Source organism: Dermochelys coriacea, chromosome 26, assembly GCF_009764565.3.
Source record: "Dermochelys coriacea isolate rDerCor1 chromosome 26, rDerCor1.pri.v4, whole genome shotgun sequence".
NCBI classification, from domain to species: domain Eukaryota; kingdom Metazoa; phylum Chordata; order Testudines; family Dermochelyidae; genus Dermochelys; species Dermochelys coriacea.
The window spans coordinates 15856344-15884331 of record NC_050093.1 but is presented as its reverse complement, the minus strand read 5'-3'; the positions used below and the strand labels follow the sequence as shown (position 1 = coordinate 15884331).

Below are 27988 nucleotides of genomic sequence, written 5' to 3'. Positions count from 1 at the left end.
CCTCCAAGGCGGTGGCGGTGGTGGTGGTGGTGGTGGGGAGATTTGAAGATTCAAACGGTTGGGGGCTATCCAGCAGCAGCAGAACCTCCCAACCCGCATTGAGTCAGAGAAGAGTGACCCCCGCGGCAGTAGCAGCAGCTCAGTGCCCCCTGGTTCTGCCCCTCAGAGGCGGTGGGAGGCCGTGGGGGGGTCCTCTGGCCCCTGGCCCTTGCGCTGCTCTTCCTTTTCCTGGAAGCTGGGGTTCCTCATGGTCAGGCTGCCATCAGGGTTCCTCTTCTCCGGCTCCGGCTCCAGCTGCGGGGCCTTGGCCAGGGCTGTGGCGGAGTTGGCACTGGGCCCTAGGGTACAGGAGGGGCAGGTTAGAGCTGGGTGGGATGGCAGATGCTGTGGCTAAGGGTACTACAGGCAGCTCCCCCCCCCCGCCAACCATGGTGCCCCTGTGCCCTGACTCCTTCCCCCCAGCTCCGACCTCTAGAGCAGGAGCCCTGGGTGTTGAACAGGTGGACATTGAAGGGTAGTGGGGCAGGCACTGTGGGGTAAGCGGGAAGCACGGGCCGAGTGGGATGCTGTGGGGGAGGCAGGTAGTACAGGGCAGCTGGGTTGGGCGCTGGTGGGCAGCCTGGGGTGGATGGGGCACTGGGGAAGGCAGGATGGGTGAGGTACTGTATGAGTGGTGGGGGCAGATGGGCAGCACAGGTGGCTGGGGCAGGCACTGGGGCAGGCACTGGGGCAGGTGGGCAGCGCAGGTAGCCGGGGGGAAGGCGTTGGGCGCAACCGGGCAGCGTGGAGGCCTGGGGGAGGGCGCTGGGCGCAGCCGGGAAGCGTGGAGGCTGGGGGGAGGGCGCTGGGCGAAGCCGGGAAGCGTGGAGGCCGGGGGGAGGGCCCTGGGCGCAGGCGGGCAGCGTGGAGGCCGGGGGGAGGGCGCTGGGCACAGGCGGGCAGCGTGGAGGCCTGGGGGAGGGCGCTGGGCGCAGCTGGGCAGCGTGGAGGCCAGGGGGAGGGCACGGGGTGCAGGCGGGCAGCGTGGAGGCCGGGGGGAGGGCGCTGGGCGCAGCCGGGCAGCGTGGAGGCCGGGGGGAGGGCGCTGGGCGCAGGCGGGCAGCGTGGAGGCCTGGGGGAGGGCGCTGGGCGCAGCCGGGCAGCGTGGAGGCCTGGGGGAGGGCGCTGGGCGCAGCCGGGCAGCGTGGAGGTCTGGGGGAGGGCGCTGGGCACAGCCGGGCAGCGTGGAGGCCGGGGGGAGGGCGCGGGGCGCAGGCGGGCAGCGTGGAGACGGGGGGGAGGGCGCTGGGCGCAGCCGGGCAGCGTGAAGGCCGGGGGGAGGGCGCTGGGCACAGCCGGGCAGCGTGAAGGCCGGGGGGAGGGCGCTGGGCACAGGCGGGCAGCGTGGCGATAGGCACCGAAATAGCTGAGCAGCACGGGTAGGAAGACCAGGCCATGCAGCAGGCCCAGCAGCGTGATGAGCAGGTTCAGGCGGAAGAAGAAGATCTGGATGAGCTGGGCCTTGGCAAACGCCAGCACCACGATTCCCGGCAGGTTGGTCATGGCCACGCCAGCGAAGACCTGCGGGGAAGGGGGTTGGTCAGAGATGGCCCCGGCCACACCCTCACAGGCCCTCCCTCCCCGGGACTGGCCGGCCCCGACCCCCCACCTTGCCCCACAACCCCCCACTCACCGCGCTGCCCATGTTGATGGTGGCCTCCTTGGCCCTCTCCAGCCGGGTGGGCTGGGTGCTGACGGCGAAGGCCCGGGTTATGTGGGACACGAACTCCACCGAGATGCCCACGGCCTGCAAGGGGCACAGGGCAGTTAGCAGGGCTGGGGCAGGCAGGGCTGCAGCAGGCTCACAACACCCCCCAGCACCTGCAGCCCGCTCAGCACCCATACCCCATGCCCAGGATCAGAGACCCTGTCCCATGGGGTACAGTGGCATAGGGCAGCGAGGGGGCACTGGCCCTGCTGGGTAACAGGCTCTCCATGCAGCACTGAATCGAGGACCCACCCACCCGCCAAGTCCTGTCCCAGCATGCAATGGGCTTCAGGGCATCACAGCCATGCCCTCCCCTACCAGTGCCCACCTGTGAATGACAGCATGGGCAGGGTGGGGGTTGCTGGGAAGCAGGCACCTGGGGCTCGAGGCTGGGTGGCTGGGTGCTAGGCAGTCAGGGCTGGGGGTTGGGTTCCTGGGGATGGAGGCTGGAAGTTGGGTGTCCAGGTCTGGGTGCCAGGTGGCAGGAACTGGAGGCCGGGTGGCTGGAGGCTGGGTAATGTGTGCCCAGGGCTGGGTGTGCAGGGCTGGGTGCCCAGGGCTGGAGGCTGGGTGCCCAAGGCTAGATGCCAGGGCTGGAGGCCGGGTGGCTGGGTGCCCAGGGCTGGGTGCCAGCCGCCAGGAGCTGGAGGCCGGGTGGCTGGAGGCTGGGTAATGTGTGCCCAGGGCTGGGTGTGCAGGGCTGGGTGCTGGAGGCTGGGTGCCCAGGGCTGGAGGCTGGGTGCCCAAGGCTAGATGCCAGGGCTGGAGGCTGGGTGCCCGGGGCTGGAGGCCGGGTGGCTGGGTGCCCGGTGCCAGGGGCTGGGTACCCGGGGTCAGCACGCACCGTCACCAGGTTGATGAGGGAGATGGCATTGTAGCTGATGCCCCAGAGCGTCATGGCACCCACGGTGTCCACCAGGATCATGACGATGGTGAGCAGGTTGATGAGGCCTGAACGCAGGTCCATGCCCAGCAGCACGCAGCAGACGGCGAAGGTGGGCACCAGGCAGAGTGCCAGGTTGAAGAGCCCCTCGCTGACGATGGTGAGGTATTGCTCGTAGAACACGTAGGTGACCCTGGGGGCCGGGCATGGCATGAGACAGCAATGAGGCCCCCTGAGACCCTCCCCTGCCTCCGACCTGGGACACAGGCCTCTGGACAGTCCCCCCCGGATCCTCCCTTGCCTCCCCCTTGGGTCACGGCCCCTTGAATGGCACCCTGGGACCCCCCTTCTTCCCCCCTGAGACACAGGTCCCTGGACGGTCCCCCCCCCACTTCCCCCTGGGACGGCCCCCAGGACCCATCCCCCTGTGCCTGGGACATGGCCCCCCCGACTGCCCTCGGGACCCCCACCTTGCCCAGGACATGGGCCCCTGGATGTCCCCTGGGATCATCCCCTGCCTCCCCCTGGGACGTGGGCCTCTGGACAGCCCCCCAGGACCCTCCCCTGCCTCCCTCCTGGGACGTGGGCCCCTGGACAGCCCCCCAGGACCCTCTCCTGCCTCCCTCCTGGGAGCACAAGTCCATGGGGCCGGATGCACTGCATCCAAGAGTGCTAAAGGAGTTGGCGGATGTGATTGCAGAGCCATTGGCCATTATCTTTGAAAACTCATGGTGATCGGGGGAAGTCCCGGACGACTGGAAAAAGGCTAATGTAGGGCCCATCTTTAAAAAAGGGAAGGAGGAGGATCCAGGGAACTACAGGCCGGTCAGCCTCACCTCAGTCCCTGGAAAAATCATGGAGCAGGTCCTCAAGGAATCAATTCTGAAGCACTTAGGGGAGAGGAAAGCGATCAGGAACAGTCAGCATGGATTCACCAAGGGCAAGTCATGCCTGACTAATCTAATTGCCTTCTACGATGAGATAACTGGCTCTGTGGATGAGGGAAAAGCAGTGGATGTGTTGTTCCTTGACTTTAGCAAAGCTTTTGACACGGTCTCCCACAGAATTCTTGCCAGCAAGTTAAAGAAGTATGGGCTGGATGAATGGACTATAAGGTGGATAGAAAGTTGGCTAGATCATCAGGTTCAACGGGTAGTGATCAATGGCTCCATGTCTAGTTGGCAGCCTGTATCAAGTGAAGTGCCCCAAGGGTCAGTCCTGGGGCCGGTTTTGTTCAATATCTTCATAAATGATCTGGAGGATGGTGTGGATTGCACCCTCAGCAAATTTGCAGATGACACTAACCTGGGAGCAGAGGTAGATACGCTGGAGGGTAGGGATAGGATACAGAAGGACCTAGACAAATTAGAGGATTGGGCCAAAAGAAATCTGATGAGGTTCAACAAGGACAAGTGCAGAGTCCTGCACTTAGGACGGAAGAATCTCATGCACCGCTACAGACTAGGGACCAAATGGCTCGGCAGCAGTTCTGCAGAAAAGGACCTAGGGGTTACAGTGGACGAGAAGCTGGATATGAGTCAGCAGTGGGCCCTTGTTGCCAAGAAGGCCAATGGCATTTTGGGATGTATAAATAGGGGCATTGCCAGCAGATTGAGGGACGTGATGGTTCCCCTCTATTTGACATTGGTGAGGCCTCATCTGGAGTACTGTGTCCAGTTTTGGGCCCCACACTACAAGAAGGATGTGGAAACATTGGAAAGAGTCTAGCGGAGTGCAACAAAAATGATTAGGAGACTGGAACACATGACTTATGAGGAGAGACTGAGGGAACTGGGATTGTTTAGTCTGCAGAAGAGAAGAATGAGGGGGGATTTGATAGCTACCCACTGTATTTTCCACTGAATGCATCCGATGAAGTGAGCTGTAGCTCACGAAAGCTTATGCTCAAATAAATTTGTTAGTCTCTAAGGTGCCACAAGTCCTCCTTTTCTTTTTGCGAATACAGACTAACACGGCTGCTACTCTGATACCTGAAAGGGGGTTCCAAAGAGGATGGAGCTCAGCTCTTCTCAGTGGTGGCAGATGACAGAACGAGGAGTAATGGTCTCAAGTTGCAGTAGGGGAGGTTAATTGGATATTAGGAAAAACTTTTTCACTAAGAGGGTGGTGAAACACTGGAATGCGTTACCTAGGGAGGTGGTGGAATCTCCTTCCTTAGAGGTCTTTAAGGTCAGGCTTGACAAAGCCCTGGCTGGGATGATTTAGTTGGGGTCCTGCTTTGAGCAGGGGGTGGGACTAGATGCCCTCCTGAGGTCCCTTCCAACCCTGATAGTCTATGATTCTATGACACGGGTCCCTTCCACAGCTCCCCGAGACCCATCCCCCTGTGCCTTGGACATGGGCCCCTGGACAGCCCCCTGGGACAATACCCTCCCTGCAGCAGGGACATGGGCCCCATTGTGCTGCCCCTCTACCCCTGCTCCCACTGGACTGGCCCCCTCCCCAATCCCTCCAGACATGGACCCAACCAGGCTGCACCCCACAGGGGACCCAATGGGCATCCCCTCCCCATTCTCCTCGTGGGACAAGGCAGCAACATCCTTATGGGAAACACTCCCCAGAGCGCCCCCCCGACACCTCTATGCCATCTGCCCCCTCACGTGTAGGGGAAGACCCGGAAGCCGGGGTCGGTGCCCGGCACCTGCCGCATGGAGTGGGTGATGTTGGTCGCCAGTGCCCGCACCGCCCTCAGTGCGGCCGTGAATTCCTGGGAGTTAGTGAGGGGCGTGTGGTAGGCCATGAACCGCGAGGCTGGGGGAGATGTGGGGGGTAAGACTACTGCCCACGGGCTTGAAGAGCTCCCCTGGGACCCCCACCCCTCCCACTGTCCTGCTCCTCCCATATCCTGGGACCTCCCTCTCCCACTATGCCCTCACCCCTATATCCTGGGACGCCCTCCCCCACTATGCCCTCCCAGTGCCCTCCCCCCCATATCCTGGGAACCCCTCCATCCTCTTCTTGTACCCTCCTCCCCTCCCCACTACCCACATTGCTGGATCCTGCCCCCACTATGGTCCCACAGGGCCCCCTTGTGCCCAGTCTTTCCCTGGCATGCGACAGGCAGTGGGGCTGGACCCCCAGCGCTGTGTGGCATGGGAGGGCAGTGTGGTCCTAGTGCCCCCAGGGGAAAGACTGCTGTGTGCCATTCCCCCCTCCCCTGGGAGCAGGCCCTCCCCATTCATCTCACTGCAGAGGGGGTCTCCCCCTGACCCCTGTGTGGGTTTTCCCAGCGCGGCTGGTACTTACCCTGGATCTCGCCGTCCGGGCCCAGCTTCACAGCGGTGTCGTAGGCACCCAGCCCCCTGGGCGGGGATAGGAGAGGAGTGGGTGAGAGTGGGGAGGGGCAGGGGCTTCCATGGGAAGCCCTCCCCCCACCTGAGTCTGCCTACAGCTTGAGCTGCCCGCTATGGGGAAGGGGTGGAGAAGTCCCCAGCGGGGCAGACATGGGGTCCCCGTGTGGGGCAGGGCTGGGCCCCAGGGTGCCAGCATGGGGCTCCGAGTCCAGCCCCATTAGCCAGGGTATGTGTGTCCTACACTGCTAGCCAGGCTGACAGAGGTGGGGCTGGGGGTACAGCCTGGGGGTGCTGCTAGCCGGTCCCAGAGGCGGTGGCTTCCCAGGGCAGAACGCCCCTAGAATGGCAAACTCGGGGGGGGCGAGGCAGAGCAAGGAGTCAGTTGGAAATGTTTCCCCGTAGGTTGGCCCAGCGCGAATGGCCAGTGCCCATGGGTCCCGCCAGAAGGCTGCGCCCCGCCCAGCACAGCCACGGGCACAGCCAAGGGCCTGGCGAGAGCTGTAGGCGCCTGTGACAGTCAGTTACTCTCTGTGTGTGTGAGACACCCCTGGCCAGCAGGAGGTGCCGGCTGTCTGACCCCTCACCAGCAGGGGGCACTGTGTGTCTGTCTATTAGACCCTTCGCCAGCCGGGGGTGCGGCACCTGTGTGTGCCTGTCTCACTCCTGGCCAGCAGGGGGTGCTGTGCGGGGCATGTGCTGCACCTCAATCCCAGCCCCCCTGCCTGGCCCCTCCCCACTGCGGCCCTGCCCCCACCAGCACCTACCCCTTGGGACAGTTGAGGTTGGGCATGTCCTGCAGGAACCAGGGCAGGAAGTGGTTGAATTGCTCCACCGAGGGGCGAATGACCTCGCTCAGGTTCCTCATGCAGCTGAGCGGGCAGCTTGTGGTGGCTGTGGGGTGAGAGGCCAGGATGGTGAGGGGGCCGCAGGGCGAGAATGATGGGCGGGTGGGCATGGGGGCTCTCCTCACCCAGAGGAACCTGGCTCTGCCCAGACCCGTCTCCTCTCCCACGAGGCCAATCCCAGGGACGTGCCAGAGCCCCCATCCCATGGCTGTTCTGGAATCACTGGCCCCTTGGAGCTGTTTCCCCCAGACCCTGTCAGTCCGGGGCCGGCTCATGGCTAGGGATGGGAGGGCTCAGATCCCTGCTGCTGCTTTATCCCTCCAGGGAGCTCCAACTGTGTTCGCTGCCCAGATCAATGCAGGGCTCTGCTCAGCTCTCGGAGATCTAGTGGCAGGGAGTTCCACAGGCTGCACTGAATCAAAAACCAGTGTGTCGTGCACTTCATTGCTTATGCAGGATGAGCTTTGCACCCAGCTGTGCCCTTTGCCATCCCACTATGGCCAGACTCCCCCCCCGCCCCTCCCAGCCATCCCCTTGCCCCCCACTCCTGCCCCCCAACACATACTGAACAGAACTGAGTCTGGCAAGCACTGGCAAAATCGCTTTTGGCTGAAACCTGCTTTCCAGTGTGCCTGCGGGGGTGGCCAGACCCCACTGACTCTACCACCAAGCTCGCTGCCTCAGCCTGCTCCCACCGGGATCTCACGGCGATCTGAGGGGAAATCCAGCTCTTCCGCCCTGCCCCAAACCCCTGGGGTTCTGGCCGGCCCCTAGCATTGGAATTGCCTGGCCGTGGCATTCAGCAGTGGCCCCTCTGTCCTTCTCCCCAGACTGCAGGGGCCCTCAACCCCACAGGCCCCACTCCCCACATCTCTGACCCCTCTCTGCAGTGACCACCTGCCCCCTTGTCTGGCAGGTCACAGTGCCGCACCTGCCAGGGGAAGCAGGGTCCTGGTATCCCTTTCTGTGCCCAGCCCTGGCCAGCACAGTCAGGTTAACCCCCCCAGCCCCGCGGGCGAGACCTACTGTTGGTGGATGGGCAGAACTGGCCGTCACTGGAGCTGATGCGGCAGCATCTCGACAGAGGGTGGAGCCAGTCAATAAAGTCATCCACCCAGGACGAAGCCGGGATGGCCAGGTAGGATCTGCAAGAGGAGCAGGGGCGGCTGGTTAGACACCGGGCAGTGGGGGCCCTGCCTGCGGTTGCAGGCCCAGCTGTAGGGCACCATGGGCCTACCCAGGCCAGGCTAGGGTCAGAGCTGGACAGGAGGCAGCCACCCGTGTGGGCTGGGGGACACAGCGCAGATAATGACTTAGGTCCCAAGCAACTATCAAAGGCGCCCACTTTTGTTCAAACAGAACAAATCAACACAGCGGGGCGCCCAGAAGACTTGGGGGTGATGGCCTGCAGATAGAGAGTGAGGGGTACTGGCAGAACTGGGTGGCAGGGGCATCGGGGCAGAGTGAGGGGTCCTGACAGAGCTGGGGGGGCAGGGGCTGTGGGTCGGAATGAGGGCCCCGCAGAGCCAGGGGGCAGGGGCTGTGGGTCGGAGCGAGGGCCCTGCAGAGCCCGGGGGCGGGGGCTGTGGATCGGAGCGAGGGCCCCGCAGAGCCGGGGGGCAGGGGCTGTGGATTGGAGCGAGGGCCCTGCAGAGCCGGGGGGCAGGAGCTGTGGGTTGGAGCGAGGGCCCCGCAGAGCTGTGTGCGGCCCCACGGCTGGGCGCCCTTCTCCCGGCCCCAGGGGCACTCACACATTGGGGAAGCTTGTGGCGTACTGGATCTTCTGGGTCAGGGAGTTGTTGTCGCATCCAGCACTGGAGCAGATGCCATTCAGGCCAGGCACAGTGGAGAAGTTGTACCCGCCGGTGGTGACGAAGTAGGTGGGGACGCCCACCATGAAGTATTGATTCAGGTACTGGAAGTATTGCACCATGTAGGAGTCCTGAGGAGACACCGCAGGACCCATCATGCCAGCTCCCTGCCCCTACCACCTGGAGGGAGGCAGCTAGGTTGGCTCGAAGACTGCACCCCACCCAGCCATGGCACTACCCACCACCATCTCCCCGCCTTGCACTGGCACCAACCTGGGCACGAGCCGTGGCTAGCATGTTGCCCCCTTCACTGGCTCCCAGAACAGAGGTCGGTGCCAGGGTGTGGCCTGCCCTCCCAGGCACCCCCCAGCCTGGTCCCCACAGAGGTGCCAGGCCCAGAGCTCCCAGTGGGGCCGCAGCCCCAGGAACCTCCTGCCCCAGGACAAGCTGGTGTCTTTGAGCGGGAGATGGAGCAACCTAAGGGCTATGGGGCACCCCACACCTCCCTAGGCCCCACCCAACCCACCAGGTGCCTGCCTCCAGCCAGCTTCCTCGAAGCCCAGTACAGGGCAATGCCCCCAGTGGAAAGCGAGCCACACACGGCTGGAAGGTGCCCAGATACCCTGGTGATGGGGGCATCAGAAGGGCCTGGGCGGTGCAGGACCGAGTGTGAAGAAGTGGGAATGTTCTTAATGTTTTCTCTGAATACTGTGTGAGTGCCTCAGTTTCCCCTAGGCATTTCTTAAGTATCTAGGTGGTGGGATAAAGGTGTGTGATTGTCGCAGAGCCCTAGAGGGCAGGTGTGACAATGGCTGACACCCTGTCTCCTGGCAACTGATGGTCTGGGCCCCTCCTCTGCAAAGGTGCCAACTGAGGGTGTTGCAGAACAAAGAGATCAGGTGGCCTCCTGGCCCGGAAAAGGGAGAAAGGCCAGAGGAGGGGCTGGAGAGTTTCAGTTTGGAGCTGGCTGGGGAAATGCAGGGAGGCCCAGATGGGGCTCTGGCCTCCCTGCCCCCCAAGATGGACCTGACTGAGGGGTCCTCTTCTCTGCACCTACAAGCTCTGTGTTAGACCATGTTCCTGTCATCTAATAAACCTCTGTTTTACTGGCTGGCTGAGAGTCACGTCTGACTGTGGAGTTGGGGGGCAGGACCCTCTGGCTTCCCCAGGACCCTGCCTGGGTGGACTGGCTGGGGGAAGCGCACGGAGGGGCAGAGGATGGTGGATGCTCCGAGGTCAGACCCAGGAAGGGGGAGCCGGGTGAGCTGTGTGTCCTGCAGACAGGCTGCTCCCAGAGAGGAGACTCCCCCAGAGTCCTGCCTGGCTTCGTAGGGAGCAGCTCCAGAGCATCGCCCGGGGACGCCGTGACATAGAGCTGCCCTGTTGGGGCTCCCGGGAAGCTGCCAACATGGGTGGGTGGGGTGCGACTGGCCAAGGGGCATCAGGGCCAGGCAGCGCCTGGACAGGGCCTGTTGCCCAGGCTCCAGGTGCCCTGTGAGAGCCATGTGGCCCACAGGGCCCGGGCAGACACTGGGCACGTGCGCAGGGCTGCGGGGGGGTCTCACCTTGGGCATCGCCAGCTCCTGGTCCAGACCCACAGGCACCTGCAGCGCTAGGTAGATCCCAGCACAGAACATGAACAGGAAAAGCAGCATCTGGTGGGGAGGGGGGGGCCGTGGTGAGTGCAGCTCTACTGCCCCACCCCCCAGCACCCTCCCCTTCCCTGCCTCCAGTCCCTGCCCTCTCCCTGCTGCACAGCACCCCAGCCCCAGCACAAGGGCCCATCCCTTGGGCCCAACAGGCTCTCTGCCCCCCCCATCCTGGCATCCAGGCCCCCGCCCTGCCCCCTGTGCGTGGCCCTCACTCACCACCAGGGCCCTGACGGTGCAGTTCAGCAGCACGGGGGTGTAGATGCGCCGCATGAAGGGGCGCAGCAGCCCCTCACTCTGCGCTGGGCACCCCGGCTTGCTCAGGCGGTGGCAGCAGCAGAGGTCGAGGCAGGCGGCCTGGGGACGAAGGGGGGCGTCAGCGGCACGAGGGCACAGGGCACAGCCCTGCCAGGACGGGGAAGCCAGGGGATATCTGTCCGGCCAGCGGCCTGGACGCAGGAGCCCTGCAGCCCTAGCCCTGGCCCAGCCCAAGGGGCTCCTAGCCCTGCCCGTAAATCTGCCTGCTCGGTGCAGTCGGGGCACGGCCCCGCCCCTTCCCTCCCCATGGCCCCCAGCGGGCGCCCCTCCCCCTCCCCTCCTGCCCCACTGACCCCTGGCGGGCGCCCCTCCTCTTGTGCCCCCCAGTCCCCTGTCCCCCGGTGGGTGCCCCACCCCTCCTGCCCCCCCAGTCCCGTGTCCCCCAGCGGGCGCCCCTCCCCTCCTGCCCTCCATCCCCGAGCTGCCCGGCAGGCACCCCTCCCCTCCTGCCCCCGAGCCCCATGCCCCCTGGCGGGTGCCCCTCCCGTCCTACCCCCCAGCCCTGTGCCCCACAGCAGATGGCCCTCCCCTTGTGCTCTCCAGCCCTGTGTCCCACAGCAGATGCCCCTCCCGTCGTGCCCCCCAGCCCCGTACCCCCCAGAAGGGGCACCTCACCTCCTGCCTGCGGGAGTCAAGGGAGACTAGCGCCACGAACATGGACATCTGGAGCAGGAAGTCAAAGAGCACAGCCAGGGCAGCATTGAGGGCGAAGGTGCGAACTGCGGGCATCTGGGTCAGGGAGCCTGTGGGCACGAGAGCTCATGAGCGAGGGGGGGTCTTTGTGCCTGGGGGGAGCAGCTTGTGAGTGTGGGGGAGGGGCCCTGTGTGCAGCCGGAGCTACCCTGGCCAGACTAGCATTTCCTGGCATGGGTCCCGATGCCCCAGCCATGGCCCGGCAGCATACCAGGAAGGGCACAAGCAGCCATGGCGCTTGGCACCCCCAGATGCCCCACACCTGGGCCCAGCCCGCCCCCAGCTCAGGCCCCCCTACCCTGCACCACGGGCACTCACCCAGGAAGAAGCAGGTGGCCTCGGAGAAGCTGCATAGGAGCATGCTGGGTGCCACAGTGCCCAGCACCCGCCCGATGTGCTGCTCACGCCGCTCGCCCGGCTCCCGCACCGACCTCTGCAAAGCACCCGCCAGGATGAGGGGAGGGGCTGGGCGATGCCCCCCAACTGCCCCGCCCTGGCAGGGATATACCCCCTGCCTATTGCCCCTCCCACCTGTCCTGCCAGTGGACCCCCCCCCAACAGGACCTGCCCCAGCGTGGTTTTCTTCTTTTCATCACCTACTCCCACAGCCAGACAGGATCGATCCCCATCCCCCCGCTGCTGTGGGAAGGGCCCCTCTGACCCCCATGCTCATGAGGGTCAGTCCCTGACCCCAGCCCCCTCAGCCCCGCCCCAGTGGGACACCCCAGCCCATGACCGATGGGATATCCCCAGCGGGCCCCAGGAGTGATGGGATGCTGCCCAGTAGGATGTGCCAGGAGGGGTCACTGCCCTAGGGTGTGGGGGATGGAAGGGATTCCCTGGAGGGCTGGGCATTCTGGGGGGCTGGGCTGGGTGTTCTGGGGGGGGGGGGGCGCTGGGTGCCCCAGCTCACCTGGTACTCCAGCACAAAGATGAAGATGTTGTCGGCGCCCACAGCCAGCACGAGGAAGGGCACCACCTCGAGGATGATGAGGGAGGAGGGCAGCCCCACGTAGGCGTAGAAGCCCATGGAGGAGAACACGGCCCCCAGCACCACCAGGACCCCACCCAGGCCCAGCGTCACCTTGGAGTCCACCTGCAGGGGGCAGCGCAGCAGGTCAGGGCGCCTGGCACCCGTGGGGGGCAGGGCCTCTTGGGAATGACACGGGGACTGGGGCTGCAGGGAGTGGGCTCGGGGGCTCGGCAGGGGGCGTTCTGCCCTGGTGCTCAGGGCAGGCTATGGGGCTGTAGTTGTGGCAGTGCCAGGGGACACTTGGCTATGGGGTCAGCAGGGGGCACTCTCCCACGGCGCTCAGGGCAGGCTATAGGGCTGGGGCTGTGTGTGGCAAAGCCAGGGAGCACTGGGCTGTGGGGCAGGGGAGCCAGGGCTGTGCAGAGGTGCGGGGTGCATGTAGTGGACCCTGGTCATTCTGTGGCGGCTGGTTGAGTCCTTTCCAAGCTGGGCAAAGGGACCCAACCAGCTTTAGAGACTGAGGGTCCCCCACAGGCAGCCCCAGCCCCCTACTCTGCAGGGAAAGGCCAGCCCCCTCTCCAGGGCCTGCTCAGCCCCAGGATGTGCCAGCGATGGGTGGGTGCAGGGGTGCTTGGCTACTAGAGACTGGTGTGAGCACAGGCCAGCAGACAGACAGTGCCCTCACCGCAGGCTCATGCCAGGGCCCCATCCCAGTCCCCTGTTTCCCAGCTGGCACGATGGGCCCAAATCAAGCCCCAAAGCCTCCCACCAGCCCCGCTGCCCCCGTACCAGGATGCGCCTGCAGCTGGAGTACTCGCCCAGGGCCAGAGCGATGTAGAGGAAGATCACCAAGTAGCTGATGGCGAAGATGGGGATGTCCTCGGCTGTGGTGCGGTTAATCTCATCCTCCAGGGAGCGCTGGGGGGGGGGCAGGGGGTTAGAAACAGGCAGTGCCACAGGGGGAAGGGGCAGCGCCTGCTTCCCATGGCCACTGGCTGGAATTGTGCCCACTGGAGCCAAGAGCTGTGCCCTGGGGCCTCCTATGGGGCTAGAGGGCTGGGCTTCCCCCGTGCACCCTGAAGTGCCCTCTGTTTGCCCCTGCCCTGGCTGTGGCTGTCCCTCCCTCATCCCTTCCTGCTGTCCCCCCTCTCTCCCCAGCCCCAGTCTGGCATCAGGAAATGCCCTGTGCCCAGCACCATCACCTGCGCATATGCCCCAAACCAGAGCTTGTCCACTGTACCAGCAGCAGAGGCTCATCCTTGGCCTTTAATGGAGCAAGGAGAGGGGGCAACAGGATGTGGGGGTCACTCTGGGCTGGGGGATACTCCGGGCTGGGGGGGCACGCTGCATCCTTTGCAGTGTTGGGGTCCTGGCTCCAAGACCCCAACAGACCTGAACAGCCCTGAGCCATAAGAGAATTCCTGATGTGGGGGGTCTTTGAGCCCCCATTGTTCAGGGTTGGAACCCCAGGCCCTGGCCCCCAGCCGGGTCTCTGTGATGCCAGGGCCTGGCACTACCCCCAGTACCTCGGCCATGTAGACAACGGTGTAGTTGTTGATGTGGGCCTGCTGGAACTCCTGCACCACCTGCAGGAAGCGCTGCTCCCACAGCAGAGCCCAGTCATAACCTGACTCGCTCCGCAGGTAGTTGTTCAGCGAGAAGGTGAGGATCAGTGCCTGGGCCTCCGAATAATCTTCACCTGGCGGGGGGGAGGACACTGAGAGCCGGCAGGCATGGACATCCCCCTCCTCCCGCCAGCCCTTGGCACTCAGCCTTCTGCCCCCACCCACGGCAGCACCCGGTTCACAGGAAAGGAGCTGGGCTGATAAGGGAGATCGTAAATATCCAGACTTTGCCACCCTGCCCCACCCGGGCACCTTCCAGCTCAGGATTTCGGGCCAATTCCAGAACACCAGCCCCCCGAGATCAGTGGGGGAGGGGCAAGGAGCCTTCCAACATCACTGACAGGCAGCCACCTCTGGGCTGCTGTGTGGTAGCTGGCTAACCCCACACTGCAACGCCTGCTGACCGTTTAAGACAGGAAGTGACAGTTCTGTACCCAGCTGATACTGCCACAGGGTGGAGGAAGGTCAGGGGGGCAGGCTGAAGTCCCTGGAGCGCTGGCTAGGACGCCGGGGTCCTTAGCAGAGTCCTGGAATCTCGAATGGCCCCAAGCAGCCAGAGCCTTGGTTCCGGTCTCCTCTTCCAGATGGCACCTCCAGGAGCACAGTGCCCCCAGCACTGGGCTGAGGCACAGAACCAGCTAAGTCATATGCCAGGGGCTGGGGGCTTCTCATCCAAATGCCGGGAGCCCCCCAGGGCTGACAATCCAGAGCGGAGCTGGTGCTGGAGTCGCCCTGGCTGTACTGGCACAATCCGCGCTCGGTCCCACCAGGCCAGATGCAGGCAAGTGGCTCCATGGCTCCCTGCTGCTCCCCACACCAGCCCCACCACCAGCTACCCCATGATCCAGCTCCCGGAGTGGGATGTCTGCGAGGCTCAGCCCTCTCCTGCCCATTCCTTCTGCAGCCCGTCTCTCCAGTCCTGGCTGTCCTCGCCCAGAGCTGGACCTTGGCCCCTCAGCGGCTGGCACTGCCGCTGCTCCATGCCCTCCCGCCCCACTCGGACGCTGCTGCTCCTCTCTTTGCCTCACACCTTCTCCGGTGCCTCGGACACCCGCCGCTGGTCTTCTCTTGCTAGGTTCTGCCTGGCTGTCCCCACCCTGCCCATCGCCTCTCTGCTCTGGCGAGCCCCGCTGTGCTTTGCCATTCATGCCAGCTGGCACCGCGCACTTGGTACATGCCCAACAAATACCGCTGTGCACCAGCTGCCCCTCACGCTGGGGAGACGCTCCCTTTGAACATCCCCAGAGACGCCTTGTTATCCACCTTTCAGCTGCTCCGTCACTCTGCCCCTGGCTGTGGTGCCAGGCTGCTGGGGCGCTGTGCCAACACCTGCCAGGCCAACCACCACATGCTTCCCTTGTGCCCCCTCCCCCACGGAGCTGTGAGCCCTGTGGAGGAGGTGGGTGGTCGCTGCCCATGAAGCCAAGGAGCTGGGTGCCTGCCTGGCACTGGTGCCCCTTACCTGTGTAGCCACCCACGGCCAGGAAGGGGAAGACAGGCACGCCGTAGTCAGCGATGCAGCTCAGCTGCAGGTTGGTGATGTCCTTGAAGGAGAGCGGCGAGCTGGGAGGCAGAGGGAGTGAGTGAGAGGGGGATGCCTGCCAGGGGCACTGCAGAGCCCCCACACCCTGGGACTCCGGGGGCCACGGTCCCAATGTTTCTGCAGCCGTGTGCCTGTGCTCAGCGCTCTGCAAACTGCAGCCTGCCCCAGGAGCTCCCCCTAGGGATGGGCTTGGGGTGGGGCAGAGAGAAGGGGGGCTGGAGGCAGAACGCAGGGTGGGGAGGGGAACTACGAAGTGGGAGGGTGGAGAGAAGAGATGGAGGAAGCCAGTGACAGGGGAGGAGCAGGCGGTGGGCATGGCAGGGGCAGAAGGAGAGGAAGGCCGGCACCCTCTAACCATCCCCATCTCCCATCTGCCCCATGGCAGAGCTACTTCCTCATAGGGAGCTCCCCACCCCAGGGCTGAGCCACTCCAGTCCCCCACAGCACTCCAGGGAGAGACCCCCAGTGTAGATCCAGAGCCTCCCAGCACACATCCCAGCAGGGAGCCCCCCAGAGCCCAGAGCCACCCTGTGAGGAAGTGGTAATTTTTGGCAGTATTTTTGTGAGGCGTACCCGTGACTCAGTTTCCCCCATACTTTTCATGGCAACCCCATGGGGGCGAAAGAGTTAAGACTGCCCTTGGAGCCGGGCAGGAGCTGGGGAGGTGGGAATGGCCAAGGTTGACCCAGGTCTATGGGAAATCCAGGCAGAGAGCTGCACATAGGAGGGGGCAAGGGATGGGCTCCCCGAGCTCTCACCAGGGACGCTGAGCAGAGGCAGCTGGAGAACAAAGCCCGAGGGGGCTGGGCTGGGGATACAGAGCCGGCTTCTGGGACAGGCAACAGGCTGGTGAAGCAGAGCCTGGCAGGCGCCCATGGCCGCGTGTCTGGGGGGCACTGGCTTGGCCAGCAGGGCCGTGTCTCAGCCTTCAGTCTCTGTGCTGAGCTCAGCCTGGCCTGCACCCAGCTGACCAATCAACCCTGCTCTGCTGGGACAGGCTGCCTGGGGTTTGTGCACACCCCGCAGGGCTGCACTGGGCCCGGCGAGGCTTTGCCCACCGTCTGGCTTGGCCGCACTCACTGGGCAGAGCTCTGGGTGCAACGCAGGAGGGCTGGGATGCCATGGCCCACCCTGAAGGAAAAGGGGGACCCCTGGAGGACTGGCACGCTGAAGTGGTCCCCGGAGTGTACCCGGTGGAGCTCTGGAGAAGAGCACGGCAAATCCGATTGTCCGGGCATGGAGACCTAGCAACCAACACTGCAGAGAGCAGCACTGCCCGTCTCGCCACAGGGGCTGAGCTGCAGCTCAGGGAGCTAAATGTGGGCTGTGGGAAGCAGTTGGGGCACCTGACTTGGGACAAAGGGAGGTCAGAGGGATGGGGCTGAGGGCTCTGGGCTAACCAGGATGGACGGGGCTGGATCTTTCTTTTCTCTGGGCTACCTAAGGCCTCCCTGTGCTGTGTCCAGCCGGGCGCCCATGCCGACTGGGTGTCCCTGCAGAGGCTAGTGGAGGGGCATGTGCTGCTCCCTGAGATCATCCCAGTCTCCCTCAGGAGCTACCTTGGTGGGACTTGCTGAGAGGAGCTCACGGTGGGAAGCTGGGGGCTGATGGCCTAAGGAGGCGGTGAAGCTGCAGGGCTTGTCCTGGAGGAATAGCGAGACTGCCAGGAGTCTGGCTCGCTAAAGGGAGTCTCCCAGAGACTGTGCCACAGCTGGGGCCATAGCCCCAGTCCTGCGGATCCATGGCACTAAGATGTCTGGGAGCTTCCTCCCGGGGATGGACTGGGAAAGGAGAGAGGCACTGAAGAGCCTGACACTGAACTGTCACTGGATTGACTGTGATGTCCGACACTTCACAGAACTCGGCAGTGCTGTAAGCACAAGAGGTGGCCAGATGGAGACATTAAAATCAGAATAGCGAAGCCAGAGTGATTCGCAACCCAAACCAAACACCATGTGCTGGGCCCAGCTGCCTAGGACAAATCCACACTAGCAGGCAGCCAGCAAAGCTCCCAAGCCCAGAACGTGCCAGGAGGATGAAAGGGAAAGTGACGGGCCAGGAAATGCTGGCATGAAAATGGAGGTGGTAGGAAATGCGTGGAGGGGAGAGCTGAGTCAGGGAACGAGGCAGGCGCTGGGCCAGAATCCCGAGGCCGAAAGGCAACAGGACAGACCTAGAACGGCTTGGGAACGCACGAGAGAAGCAGAGTGGAAAGCGATCGGTCCTGCTCTGGAAGGAATAGGCCACAGATGTGGGGGGGGACACAGGGAATAAAGGGGCATCAGTCAAGTCCAAGTCTCTATACACCGTTAGCGGGTATTGAACCATGACCTTCTGTGTTGACTCCTACCCCGCGAGCCAAAGGGGACAGCTGTGGGGGGGCCCAGGGCTGGACTAGCGGAGGGCTGCGGATCAGGAATGGGGCATTAGCAGAGCTGTATGGGAAGCATGCACGTCACCTGTTCTCCCACACCGGGGCCTGGCACTTACTTGACACAGTAGAGGAAGTGGTCTCTCCAGTCCACCATACCCGTCTCGCCCCCCTGCGTCTGGCTGGCTGTCATCTCCAGGCGGGTGCGGTTGTTCTGGAAGTACTGCACCAGGCTGTTCACGCAGCAGTCAGTAGCGCTGGCGTTGTTGGGGTTCAGGGGGGCGTAGCAGACGTCCTTGAGTGTCACATTCCTGCCGTCCTTCTCCGACCAGACCTCGATCTCCTTCAGCCGCGTCTGCAGCGCCAGCAGGTCCAGCAGGACAGCCCTGGAGAGGATCCCGCTGAAGTTCTTCCTGCCCAGGAGGACGGAGTCGTAGGTGTAGCTGGGGAGGCCCTTGGCCGTGAGGATCACCTGGTTGGTCCTGAAGAAGGGCCCAAAGTTCTGGTCGTAGAAGTCCTTCTCCTGCCGGGCTTGGCTGTCAGGCGAGGACCAGAGCTCCACGGGGTCCGTGGTGAGCTGGATAAAGACCATTCCACAGGAGAGCCCCACCACCACCATGGCTGAGACCAAGATGACCGAGACTGGGTGGGAAGCCACCATGGTGCCCCATTTCCTGAACGTCTCCCCTAGGACGCGGTGGGTGGCCTGGCTGAGCCTCTCCGAGCACTTCGGCCGGTCCCTCGGATGCTGCCACCCCTCACTGCCGGCCTGTCTGGACCTGGAGATGCAGCGCCACATCAGAAAGGCCCCGAAGAGCACGGTGAGCAGGCAGAAGAGCAGGCAGCACACAAACAAGATCCCGTCTAGGCTGCCCACCTTGAAGGGTGGGGGCTGGGACGTGGGGGTGGGGATCTGCGGGCAGGACTCGGCACAGTCCAGGCAGGAGCACGCCTCTCCGTTGCCACTGACGGCCTTGCCACAGCTCCATGTCTTGCTGTTGAGTGGCACGATGCCCGCCCCGACGACGCCATTGGCGGGCACCAGCTGAAAGTCGATCTCCAGTGGGGCCAGCCCGTTGCTGCTGTCCCCCTGGAAGTCCAGCCAGCGCTGGCTGGTGCACAGGGTGGCACCGTACTTGCCGCACATGGCAGTGATGGCATAGCCACCGGTGGCGGGGATCCGGACGCCTTTGCAGGAGTCATAGGACTGGTCAGCAAAGGTCTGGTTGTAGAAGCACTGGTACTCCAGCACACCCACCTGTGGCATGCCCTTGGGAGTGGTGCGGTTGAAGAAGCGGGTGACGTTGGTGAAGAGGCTCTGGTTGGGGCTGCAGATGTTTTGGCAGTAGATGTTGGCGAAGTTCTCGGAGCAGGCAGGGCAGCGGGTCAGGACGGCCTGGGAGATGGCCAGGCTGAGCTGCAGGGCCACCAGCTGGCTATAGGAGCAGCAGGCATAGGTGGCGGTCTCGCCTGTGTACAGCCGGGGGCACACCTCCTTCAGCTTCCTGAGGGTGGCACCTTTGAGCAGCCTGGCCTTAGTGTTGGACAGGCAGGGCACCGGCGACCACAGCAGGCTCACGTTGATCTCGGGGTTCCGCCCGCACTCGCCGTAGAAGGAGCAGTACCCGGCCTGGTGGATTTCCGTCAGCGCCACTGCAACCTTTCCCTGCAGGAGAGAAGGGAGACGGTTACCAGCAGCACAGCTTGGGGGCTGGGAGTCACCAGGGATGGGACCCGCCCTGATCCCCTAGCCCCACGACTCAGGGACACCCAGGGCAAGACTGACCTCCATGACCCAACCCCCAACCCGGAGACACCCCAGTGTGAGCCGACCAACTGCACCATGACCCTCAACCTGCGGACATCCCCAGTGTGAGCCGACCACCTGCACCCTGATCTCCAACCCAGGGACACCCTAGTGGGAGACTGACCCCCATATCTGGACACCCCAGTGCAAGACTGACTGCCACAACCCAACCACCAACCCAGGGACACCCCCAGTGTGAGACCGATCCCTTGCACCCCAACCCAAAAACCCTCCCAGTGGGAGACTGACCCACCCACACCCTGACCCCCAACTTGGTGACACTCCTAGTGTGACTCTGACCCAGTGCCTTGACAGCACCACATGACTCCTCCTAGAGTACAACTTGCCCCCAACCACACAACCCCCAACCTAATGAGACCATCCTCCTCACCCCAACCCCCAACACTGTGACCCCCTCCCCCCAAAGTGAGACCAGCGCCAGGCCCTGCTCCTGCCCTGTCCTCCCACCCTGCTGAGAGCTGCGTGCCCTTTTCCCACCCAGCCAGCTGCTCCCAGCGCTGCCTATTCCCAGATTGCCCCGAATTCTTTTCCACCCCTTAAGATCGTTTTTTGACCCACCATTTTTCTCAACTTTAAAATGGGGAATTTCCCAGATTTGAGTTTGGAAACCTGTAAGGTACCCAAGCCGACCAATCAAACCAGCAGCGGCCCCGCCCTGCCCAGCCCTGGACCCCTGGCAGGATTTGGGGGGAGCTCGGGGTTGGCCCTGGCTAGGTGCTTAATGACTTCCTTGTTTTGGTTTTCAGCCGATTGGATGTCTAACATAGCGACTGTCAGTGAGAATGAGGTAGAATCAGAGGCTAAAACAGGGAAAGACCAAGTTAAAAATTATTTAGACAAGTTAGATGTCTTCAAGTCAAATACATCCTAGAATACTCTAGGGCAAATCTAGTGCCCATCTATAAAAAGGGAAATAAGGACAACCCGGGGAATTACAGACCGGTCAGCTTAACTTCTGTACCCAGAAAGATAATGGAGCAAATAATTAAGCAATCAATTTGCAAACATCTAGAAGATAATAAAGTGATAAGTAACAGTCAGCATGGATTTGTCAAGAACAAATTGTGTCAAACCAACCAGATAGCTTTCTTTGACAGGGTACCAAGCCTTGTGGATGGGGAGAAGCGGTAGACGTGGTATATCTAGACTTTAGTAAACCTTTTGATACTGTCTTGCATGACCTTCTCATAAACAAACTAGGGAAATGCAACCTAGATGGAGCTCCTGTAAGGTCGGTGCAAAGCTGGTACGAAAACCATTCCCAGAGGGTAGTTATCAGTGGTTCACAGTCATGCTGGAAGGACATAACGAGTGGGGTCCCACAGGGGTCAGTTCTGGGTCCGGTTCTGTTCAATGTCTTCATCAATGATTTAGATAATGGCATAGAAGTACACTTACAAAGTTTGCAGAAGATACCAAATTGGGAGGGGTTGCAAGTGCTTTGGACGACAGGATTAAAATTCAAAATGATCTGGACAAACTGGAGAAATGGTCTGAAGTAACTAGGATGAAATTCAATAAGGACAAATGCAAAGTACTCCACTTAGGAAGGAACAATCAGTTGCACACATACAAAATGGGAAATGACTGCCCAGGAAGGAGCACTGCGGAAGGGGATCTGGGGGTCCTAGTGGATCATAAGCTACTTATGAGTCAACAGTGTAACGCTGCTACAAAAAAAGCAAACATCATTCTGGGCTGGATTAGCAGGACTGTTGTAAGCAAGACACGAGAAGTAATTCTTCCACTTTACTCTGCGCTGATTAGGCCTCAACTGGAGTATTGTGTCCAGTTCTGGGTGCCACATTTCGGGAAATATGTGGACAAATGGGAGAATGTCCAGAGAAGAGCAACAAAAATGATGAAAGGTCTAGAAAACATGACCTGTGAGGGAAGGTTGAAAAAATTGGGTTTGTTTAGTCTGGAGAAGAGAAGACTGAGAGGGGACATGAGAACAGTTTTCAAGTACATAAAAGGTTGTTACAAGGGGGATGGAGAAAAGTTGTTCTTCTTAACCTCTGAGAATAGGACAAGAAGCAATGGGTTTAAATTGCAGCAAGAGAGGTTTAGGTTGAACATTAGAAAAAACGTCCTGTCAGGGTGGTTAAGCACTGGAATAAATTGCCCAGGAAGGTTGTGAAATCTCCATCACTGGGGATTTTTAAGAGCAGGTTGGACAAACACCTGTCCGGGATGGTCTCCTTAATACTTAGTCCTGCCATGAGGCAGGGGACTGGACTCTCAAGGTCCCTTCCAGTCCTAGGATTCTATGATTGCACCCCTCACACACATGGGGCTGCCCACAAACATCCTAGCCAATGCCAGTCCCACCAGCCCAGAAACTGTGCACCCCGCAACTCTGTCAGATCTTTGGACACTGAAAGCCTTGGCTGGATTGGGGCCAGGGCCCCATATTCTCTCCCCTGCCCCCCTGAGCCAGCCAGTCCCTGCCCTGGGGGTGGATCGGAGCCTGCCCATTCCCTGCCCATCCTTGAAGCTGCCCCAGACTGGCACAATCACCCTGTTTTTGGAAGAGATGATGCCAGAGACGCCAGCCCAGCCCAGTCCCCTGGGTGGCACCAGCAACCCTTCAGCAGCTGTTCTGTATAAGGGTGCCCTGCCCTCCCAGCAATCCCCAAACCCAGCCAAACCAGCTGGTGTGGTAGGGAGTGGCTGGCCATGCCCAGGACGCACTCACCAGGCCCAGGGTGGCGCTGAGCAGCACCAGGGTGAGCGGGAAGTGGCCCGGCATCCTCTCAGTGTCGCCAGCCCTGGAGGAGCAGGTGGCAGTGGGAGCCCAAGGCCAGGTCTGCCCCACCCCCACAGACCCTGCATTAATGCAGCTACTGCCTGCTATTAGCCCATCTGGCCTGATGGCCAGGAAGCCAATCAGACTGCACCACAACCGTAAATCCCTTGTATCATTAACTCAGGGGCAGGCCGTCTGGGCCAGCAAGAGGAGCTGCTATTATACATATTGTAACGGGGATTTTTTTGGAGTGGGGGGCGTCTTTAAAAAAACAAACTGAAAACTAGAAGTCCTAGCATGTGAGGGGGACACCCCTCTGGGTTAGCAGCCGGGTTGCACCCTTCAGATCTCCGCCACCTAAGTTACTGCAGGAAGTGACAGCAGTAGTAGGTTGTCATCCTCTGCATGGACCAGCACTAGGGGAGACGGGACACACACTCCTCCAGGGGGTTTCATGGCTTTTTGCTGACAGCAGAGGAAGGGGGAGACTCAGGACTCCTGGGTTCCATGCCAGACTCTGGAGGGCAATGTCTGTAGTGGGCACAGACACTTCTGCCCATTTCTCCCAGATCAGATTTGATCCTTACTGCCCCACGCGCTCCAACTTGTCCTCAGCCCAGTCCTGTCTCCCCCACCCTGCCCAACTCCACATCCCAGCCCCAGTCTCCTCCGTCCTTCCATACACCCTCATAGCATGAAGCCCCACAGTCACATCGCACTGACCTGCACAAGGACTTCTCAGTCAGCAATTGTCCTCTGCGTTTTGCGGTTTCCACAAAGGCTTGAAAATCGGGCCATACTGCCTCCTGTCCAGCCAGCCGCATTGTTGAACCACACACACCCGCTCATCCGCCCCAGGTGTCCTGCCCCAACACAAGTTGGCTTTGGCTGCTCATCCTGTTGATCCCAGGGATCTCTCCGGGGATGCTGCAGGTTTGGGTGATGAGTTTTGCGTTAGTTGTGCACAAAGTGCAGCTAAAGTGCAGTGATTGCCGGTTCCCAGGCAGAGTGCCTCTTCGTTAGCGCCCTGTCTCACTGCTCACCTCCCACCCCAGACCCGTTGTCCCAGTCTGCGCAGAAGAGCCAGGCTCCTGGCCTGCCCTTGCGCTGGCCACTACCCCAGTGCCTGGGGGAATCGATGGCAGGAAACGTCCGGCTCAGCCCCTGCAGCCCTGGGCAGGGACACGCTCGGTTGCTCTGCAGAGACAGAGCATGCTCAGCGCATTCAGAATCGTCAGAAGGTAGCAGCCAAACTCTTACAAGTCTTTACTGGGCACTTGCTGCAAAGATTTTTCAAAGGCTCGTAACTTGGCCAAATGTGGGTGTATTTTCAGGAAAGCAGCAAAAGGCCCCTCCCAGCCACCAGGACGACCCCCTGCTCCAAAGCTTGGGGAAGCTAGAGCTTCTCAACCAAAGGTTATAGGTGGGGGGGGGGGGGTTAACAGGGATAAAACAACGTATTTCCCCCCCCCCCCCCCGATCTCCTTCTTGGAAACATCTGGGCTGAAACTTTTCTGAACATGCAGCTCGAGGCAGATGCTCGGCCTGGAAAATTTCCACCCAAAAGCCCAACCTGAGCCAAAGCAGCTGCAAACAGGATCGTGCATTGGCAGGCGCCAGGCGACTTTGATGAGAGATGCTGCTACCGGCTCCGCCTATGATAAAGAAGAGTGTGAGCCTGGCGTGGCTCGGTCTGATTCACCGCAGCGCATCTGCCCCAGGTGGAATTGAGCAGCACACGTAGTCTCACACGTTGGCAATAAAAGCTGTCGAGATAAAGGCTATCGCGGAGAAATTAGATCAGGGTTCGAGGGCAACCTGAAGTGTTGTTTCCCTGAACAGAGCAGGAACTCCCCTCCCCCTGCCGTGGGCCAAGTCAGTGGGTTCTGAGTGGGTGAGGGGCATAGCCCATGGCTGAAAGGGTAGGCGGGTGGGTGAGGGGCAGTGGCTTTGAGCATGGGTTGGTAGGTGGCTGGGGTGTGTGATGGCTGGTGGGCTGGAGTCGGTGTGTGATGTGGATGTGCAGTTGTGGTGGCTGGGGGTAGGTGTGGGGCTGGGGGTGTGCAGTGTGGGGGTGAGATGTGCAGTTGTGGTGGCTGGGGGTAGGTGTGGGGCTGGGGGTTTGGGGTGTATTGTTGTGGTGGCTGGGGATAGGTGTGGGGCCAGGGGTGTGCTGTGTGGGGATGACTGGCTGGGGGTGAGGTGTCTGGTTGTAGTGGCTGGGGGGGTGGTTTGGTGTATGGCTGGCAACTCCCCACACTGCTGAGGGATCCAGTGGCCGAGACCCTGGGCGCTTCACCCCTCTGGTGTCAGCGCAGAGCCCCAGCCCGGCCGTCTTGTGGGGTCCCCGGCACACGGACGGCGTGTGAGTGACCTGATCGCACAGAGCATGTGGGCCCCTGCCCAGCCCCTGTGCCCGGCGCTGACAATCAGCCTCCCCGGGAGCCGAGCACAGTCCCGCAGAGCATCCCGGGGCACCAGAGCACCCAGCCAGACGCTTTGCACAGAGTCTAGCCTGTCATTTCTCTTCACTTAACAGCCAACCAGAGAGATCACCTGCAACCCGCCCCACGCAGGGCCCCACCTCGCCCCCCTTCCCTGGGCAGCGCAGGGGGGCCAGCTGTGGCCCCTCCCCATCCAGCTCCTGCATGTGGCTGCACTCAGCGTGGGCAGGGGAGAATGACTGAAGAGACCAAGGCCCTCCAGGGCCGGCCAGTCCAGGACAAGCCCCACAGGTGTCCTCCTTGTAGGGGAGCACTTAAGTCAACGACTCTTTTGTTAGCCCTTTGCCACCGGCCTTCGGGGTCCCCGTAGGGTTGCCAGCTTTCTAACTGCACAAAACCGAACAACCTTTCCCCGCTCCCTGCTCTGCCCCTCCTCCAAGGCCCTGCTCCTGCCCCTGCCCCTGCCCCACCCCTTTTCTGAGGCCCCGTCTCTGGTCACTCCATCCCCCCTCCCTCTGTCACTCGCTCTCCCCACCCTCACTCACTTGCTCATTTTCACCGGGCTGGGGCGCAGGGTGGGGCCAGAAATGAGGTCAGGGTGCTGGAGGAGGCTCTGGGCTGGGGCAGGGGATTGGGGTGTGGGGGGATGTGGCGGGGGTGAGGGCTCTGGCTGAGGGTGCAGGCTCTGGGGTGGGGCCAGGGATGAGGGGTTTGGGGTGCGGGAGGGGTCTCTCAGCTGGGGCGAGGGGTTGGAGTGCGGGGCGGGGGGTGAGGGCTCTGGCTGGGGGTGCAGATTCTGGGGTGGGGCTGGAGATGAGGGGTTTGGGATGCAGGAGGGGGCTTTGGACTGAGATCAAGGGGTTCGGAGGGTGGGACAGGGATCAGGGCAAGGGCAGGGGGTTGGGGCATGGGAGGGGGTCGGGGTGCAAGCTCCGGGTGGTGCTTACCTCAAGCAACTCCCGGAAGCAGTCCCTGCCCCCGCCCCCAGTTCCCGGCCAATGGGAGCTGTGGGGGCAGCGCTTGGGGCAGGGCCAGCATGTGGAGCCGCCTGGCTGCCCCTACGCACAGGAGCCAAAGGCAGAACATGCCGCTGCTTCTGGGAGCTGCACAGCGCCACGGCAGGCAAGGAGCCTGCTTTAGACCCACCGCTGACTGGAGTCACCAGGGTCCCTTTTCGACTGGATGTTCCTGGCAATCCTAGATCCCTGTCCAATATGGAGGCCCCCCACCACATTCCCAACAGGGTTTGCAGCTTTGTGGGGATCCATATAATGTGTTCACAATGGCCCCTATACAGGTATGGGGTTGGGGGGGCTGGTTTCTTGTACGGTGTGTGAGGCTATGGGGGGTTGGTTTGTTGTCTGATGGGTGGGTGTGGGGCTGCGGTGGGACCATGTTGGGGGTTGGGGGTTGGTTGCCCCTCTTGGCCGGGCTGGTGCTGGTCTTTGGTTCATGTCCCTCCATGGGTGTAATGCACCGGGCCCCGCCATCAGCAGGGCCAGATTAGAACATTCTGAGGCCCTAAACTCTGTCAAGTGTAAGAGGGCCCATACTATTAAAAAAAAAATTAATTTGTTATTTTCACAGAAAGGACATTGAATATATAACACAAAGGCTTTATAGTTGCATATATACCAAGGCGAAGTTGTAAAAATAGAATAATAATCTAACTAAAACACATCTTGCAATATTCCTGTTTGTATTATAAAATAGTTTCAAATTAACATATTTTCATCTATGATTACTTAATTAGTAGATATGAAAATTTTATATCTACAGCAACACAAAAGCAATTAGTTACACAGTCCAGCTTAATTAATAGAAGCAATACAACAGCAGTATGTCTGTTTGCACATCACATTAATTTTAACACTGAAATTTAAAATATTTTCTTTTGTGATTTTGGGAAAGCAAAGTCATTGATGATGTCCTCAAATGATAAGCTATGGCGTTTGTCACTTTTGATGGCTGTATTATAAAGAATCCTTATTGAGGTTGCAGGAACAAACCATCCCAATGTGTAGAAAGAATAGTAAATATGGCAGGCGACCAGCTTGGCTTAACAGTGAAATCCTTGCTGATCTTAAACACAAAGAAGAAGCTTGCAAGAAGTGGAAGATTGGACAAATGATCAGGGAGGAGTATAAAAATATTGCTCAGGCATGCAGGAGTGAAATCAGTAAGGCCACATCACACTGGAGTTGCAGCTAGCAAGAGATGTTAAGAGTAACAAGAAGGGTTTCTTCAGGTATGTTAGCAACAAGAAGAAGGTCAAGGAAAGTGTGGGCCCCTTACTGAATGAGGGAGGCAACCTAGTGACAGAGGATGTGCAAAAAGCTAATGTACTCAATGCTTTTTTCATCTCTGTGTTCATGAACAAGGTCAGCTCCTAGACTACTGCACTGGGCAGCACAGCATGGGGAGGAGGTGACCAGCCCTTTGTGGAGAAAAGTAGTTCAGGACTATTTAGAAAAGCTAGCTGAGCACAAGTCCATGGGGCCGGATGCGCTGCATCTGAGAGTGCTAAAGGAGTTGGCTGATGTGATTGCAGAGCCATTGGCCATTATCTTTGAAAACTCATGGCGATTGGGGGAGGTCCTGGATGACTGAAAAAGGCTAATGTAATGCCCATCTTTAAAAAAGGGAAGAAGGAGGATCTGGGCAATTACAGGCCAGTTGGCCTCACCTCAGTCCCTGGAAAAATCATGGAGCAGGTCCTCAAGGAATCAATTCTGAAGCACTTGGAGGAGAGAAAAGTGATCAGGAACAGTCAGCATGGATTCACCAAGGGCAAGTCATGCCTGACTAACCTAATTGCCCTCTATGATGAGATAACTGGCTCTGTGGATGAGGGGAAAGCAGTGAACGTGTTGTTCCTTGACTTTAGCAAAGCTTTTGACACGGTCTCCACAGTGTTCTTGCCAGCAAGCTAAAGAAGTATGGGCTGGATGAATGGACTATAAAGTGGATAGAAACCTGGCTAGATTGTCGGGCTCAACAGGTAGTGATAAATAGCTTCATGTCTAGTTGGCAGCCAGTATCAAGTGGAGTGCCCTAATGGTTGGTCCTGGGGCCAGTTTTGTTCAATATCTTCATTAAAGATCTGGAGGACGGCATGGATTGCACCTCAGCAAGTTTGCAGATGACACTAAATTGGGAGGAGTGGTAGATACGCTGGAGGGTAGGGATAGGATA

The 27988-nt window shown here is 60.8% G+C and overlaps 1 protein-coding gene across 1 annotated transcript; it reads right to left on the bottom strand.

Moving 5' to 3' along the window:
- Positions 1-162: 162 nt before the first annotated feature.
- Positions 163-22352, bottom strand: NPC1L1 (NPC1 like intracellular cholesterol transporter 1). Its single transcript, XM_043502917.1, has 19 exons — positions 22299-22352; positions 17892-19438; positions 15321-15421; positions 13760-13932; positions 13023-13151; positions 12174-12356; positions 11579-11693; positions 11183-11310; positions 10469-10606; positions 10166-10255; positions 8541-8731; positions 7816-7934; positions 6709-6835; positions 5898-5953; positions 5252-5402; positions 2592-2823; positions 1673-1786; positions 1398-1560; positions 163-338 (listed from the first exon to the last, which is right to left on the bottom strand). Exons 1-19 carry the CDS (start codon positions 22350-22352, stop codon positions 163-165), a joined length of 3987 nt encoding a protein of 1328 aa, XP_043358852.1.
- Positions 22353-27988: the final 5636 nt, after the last annotated feature.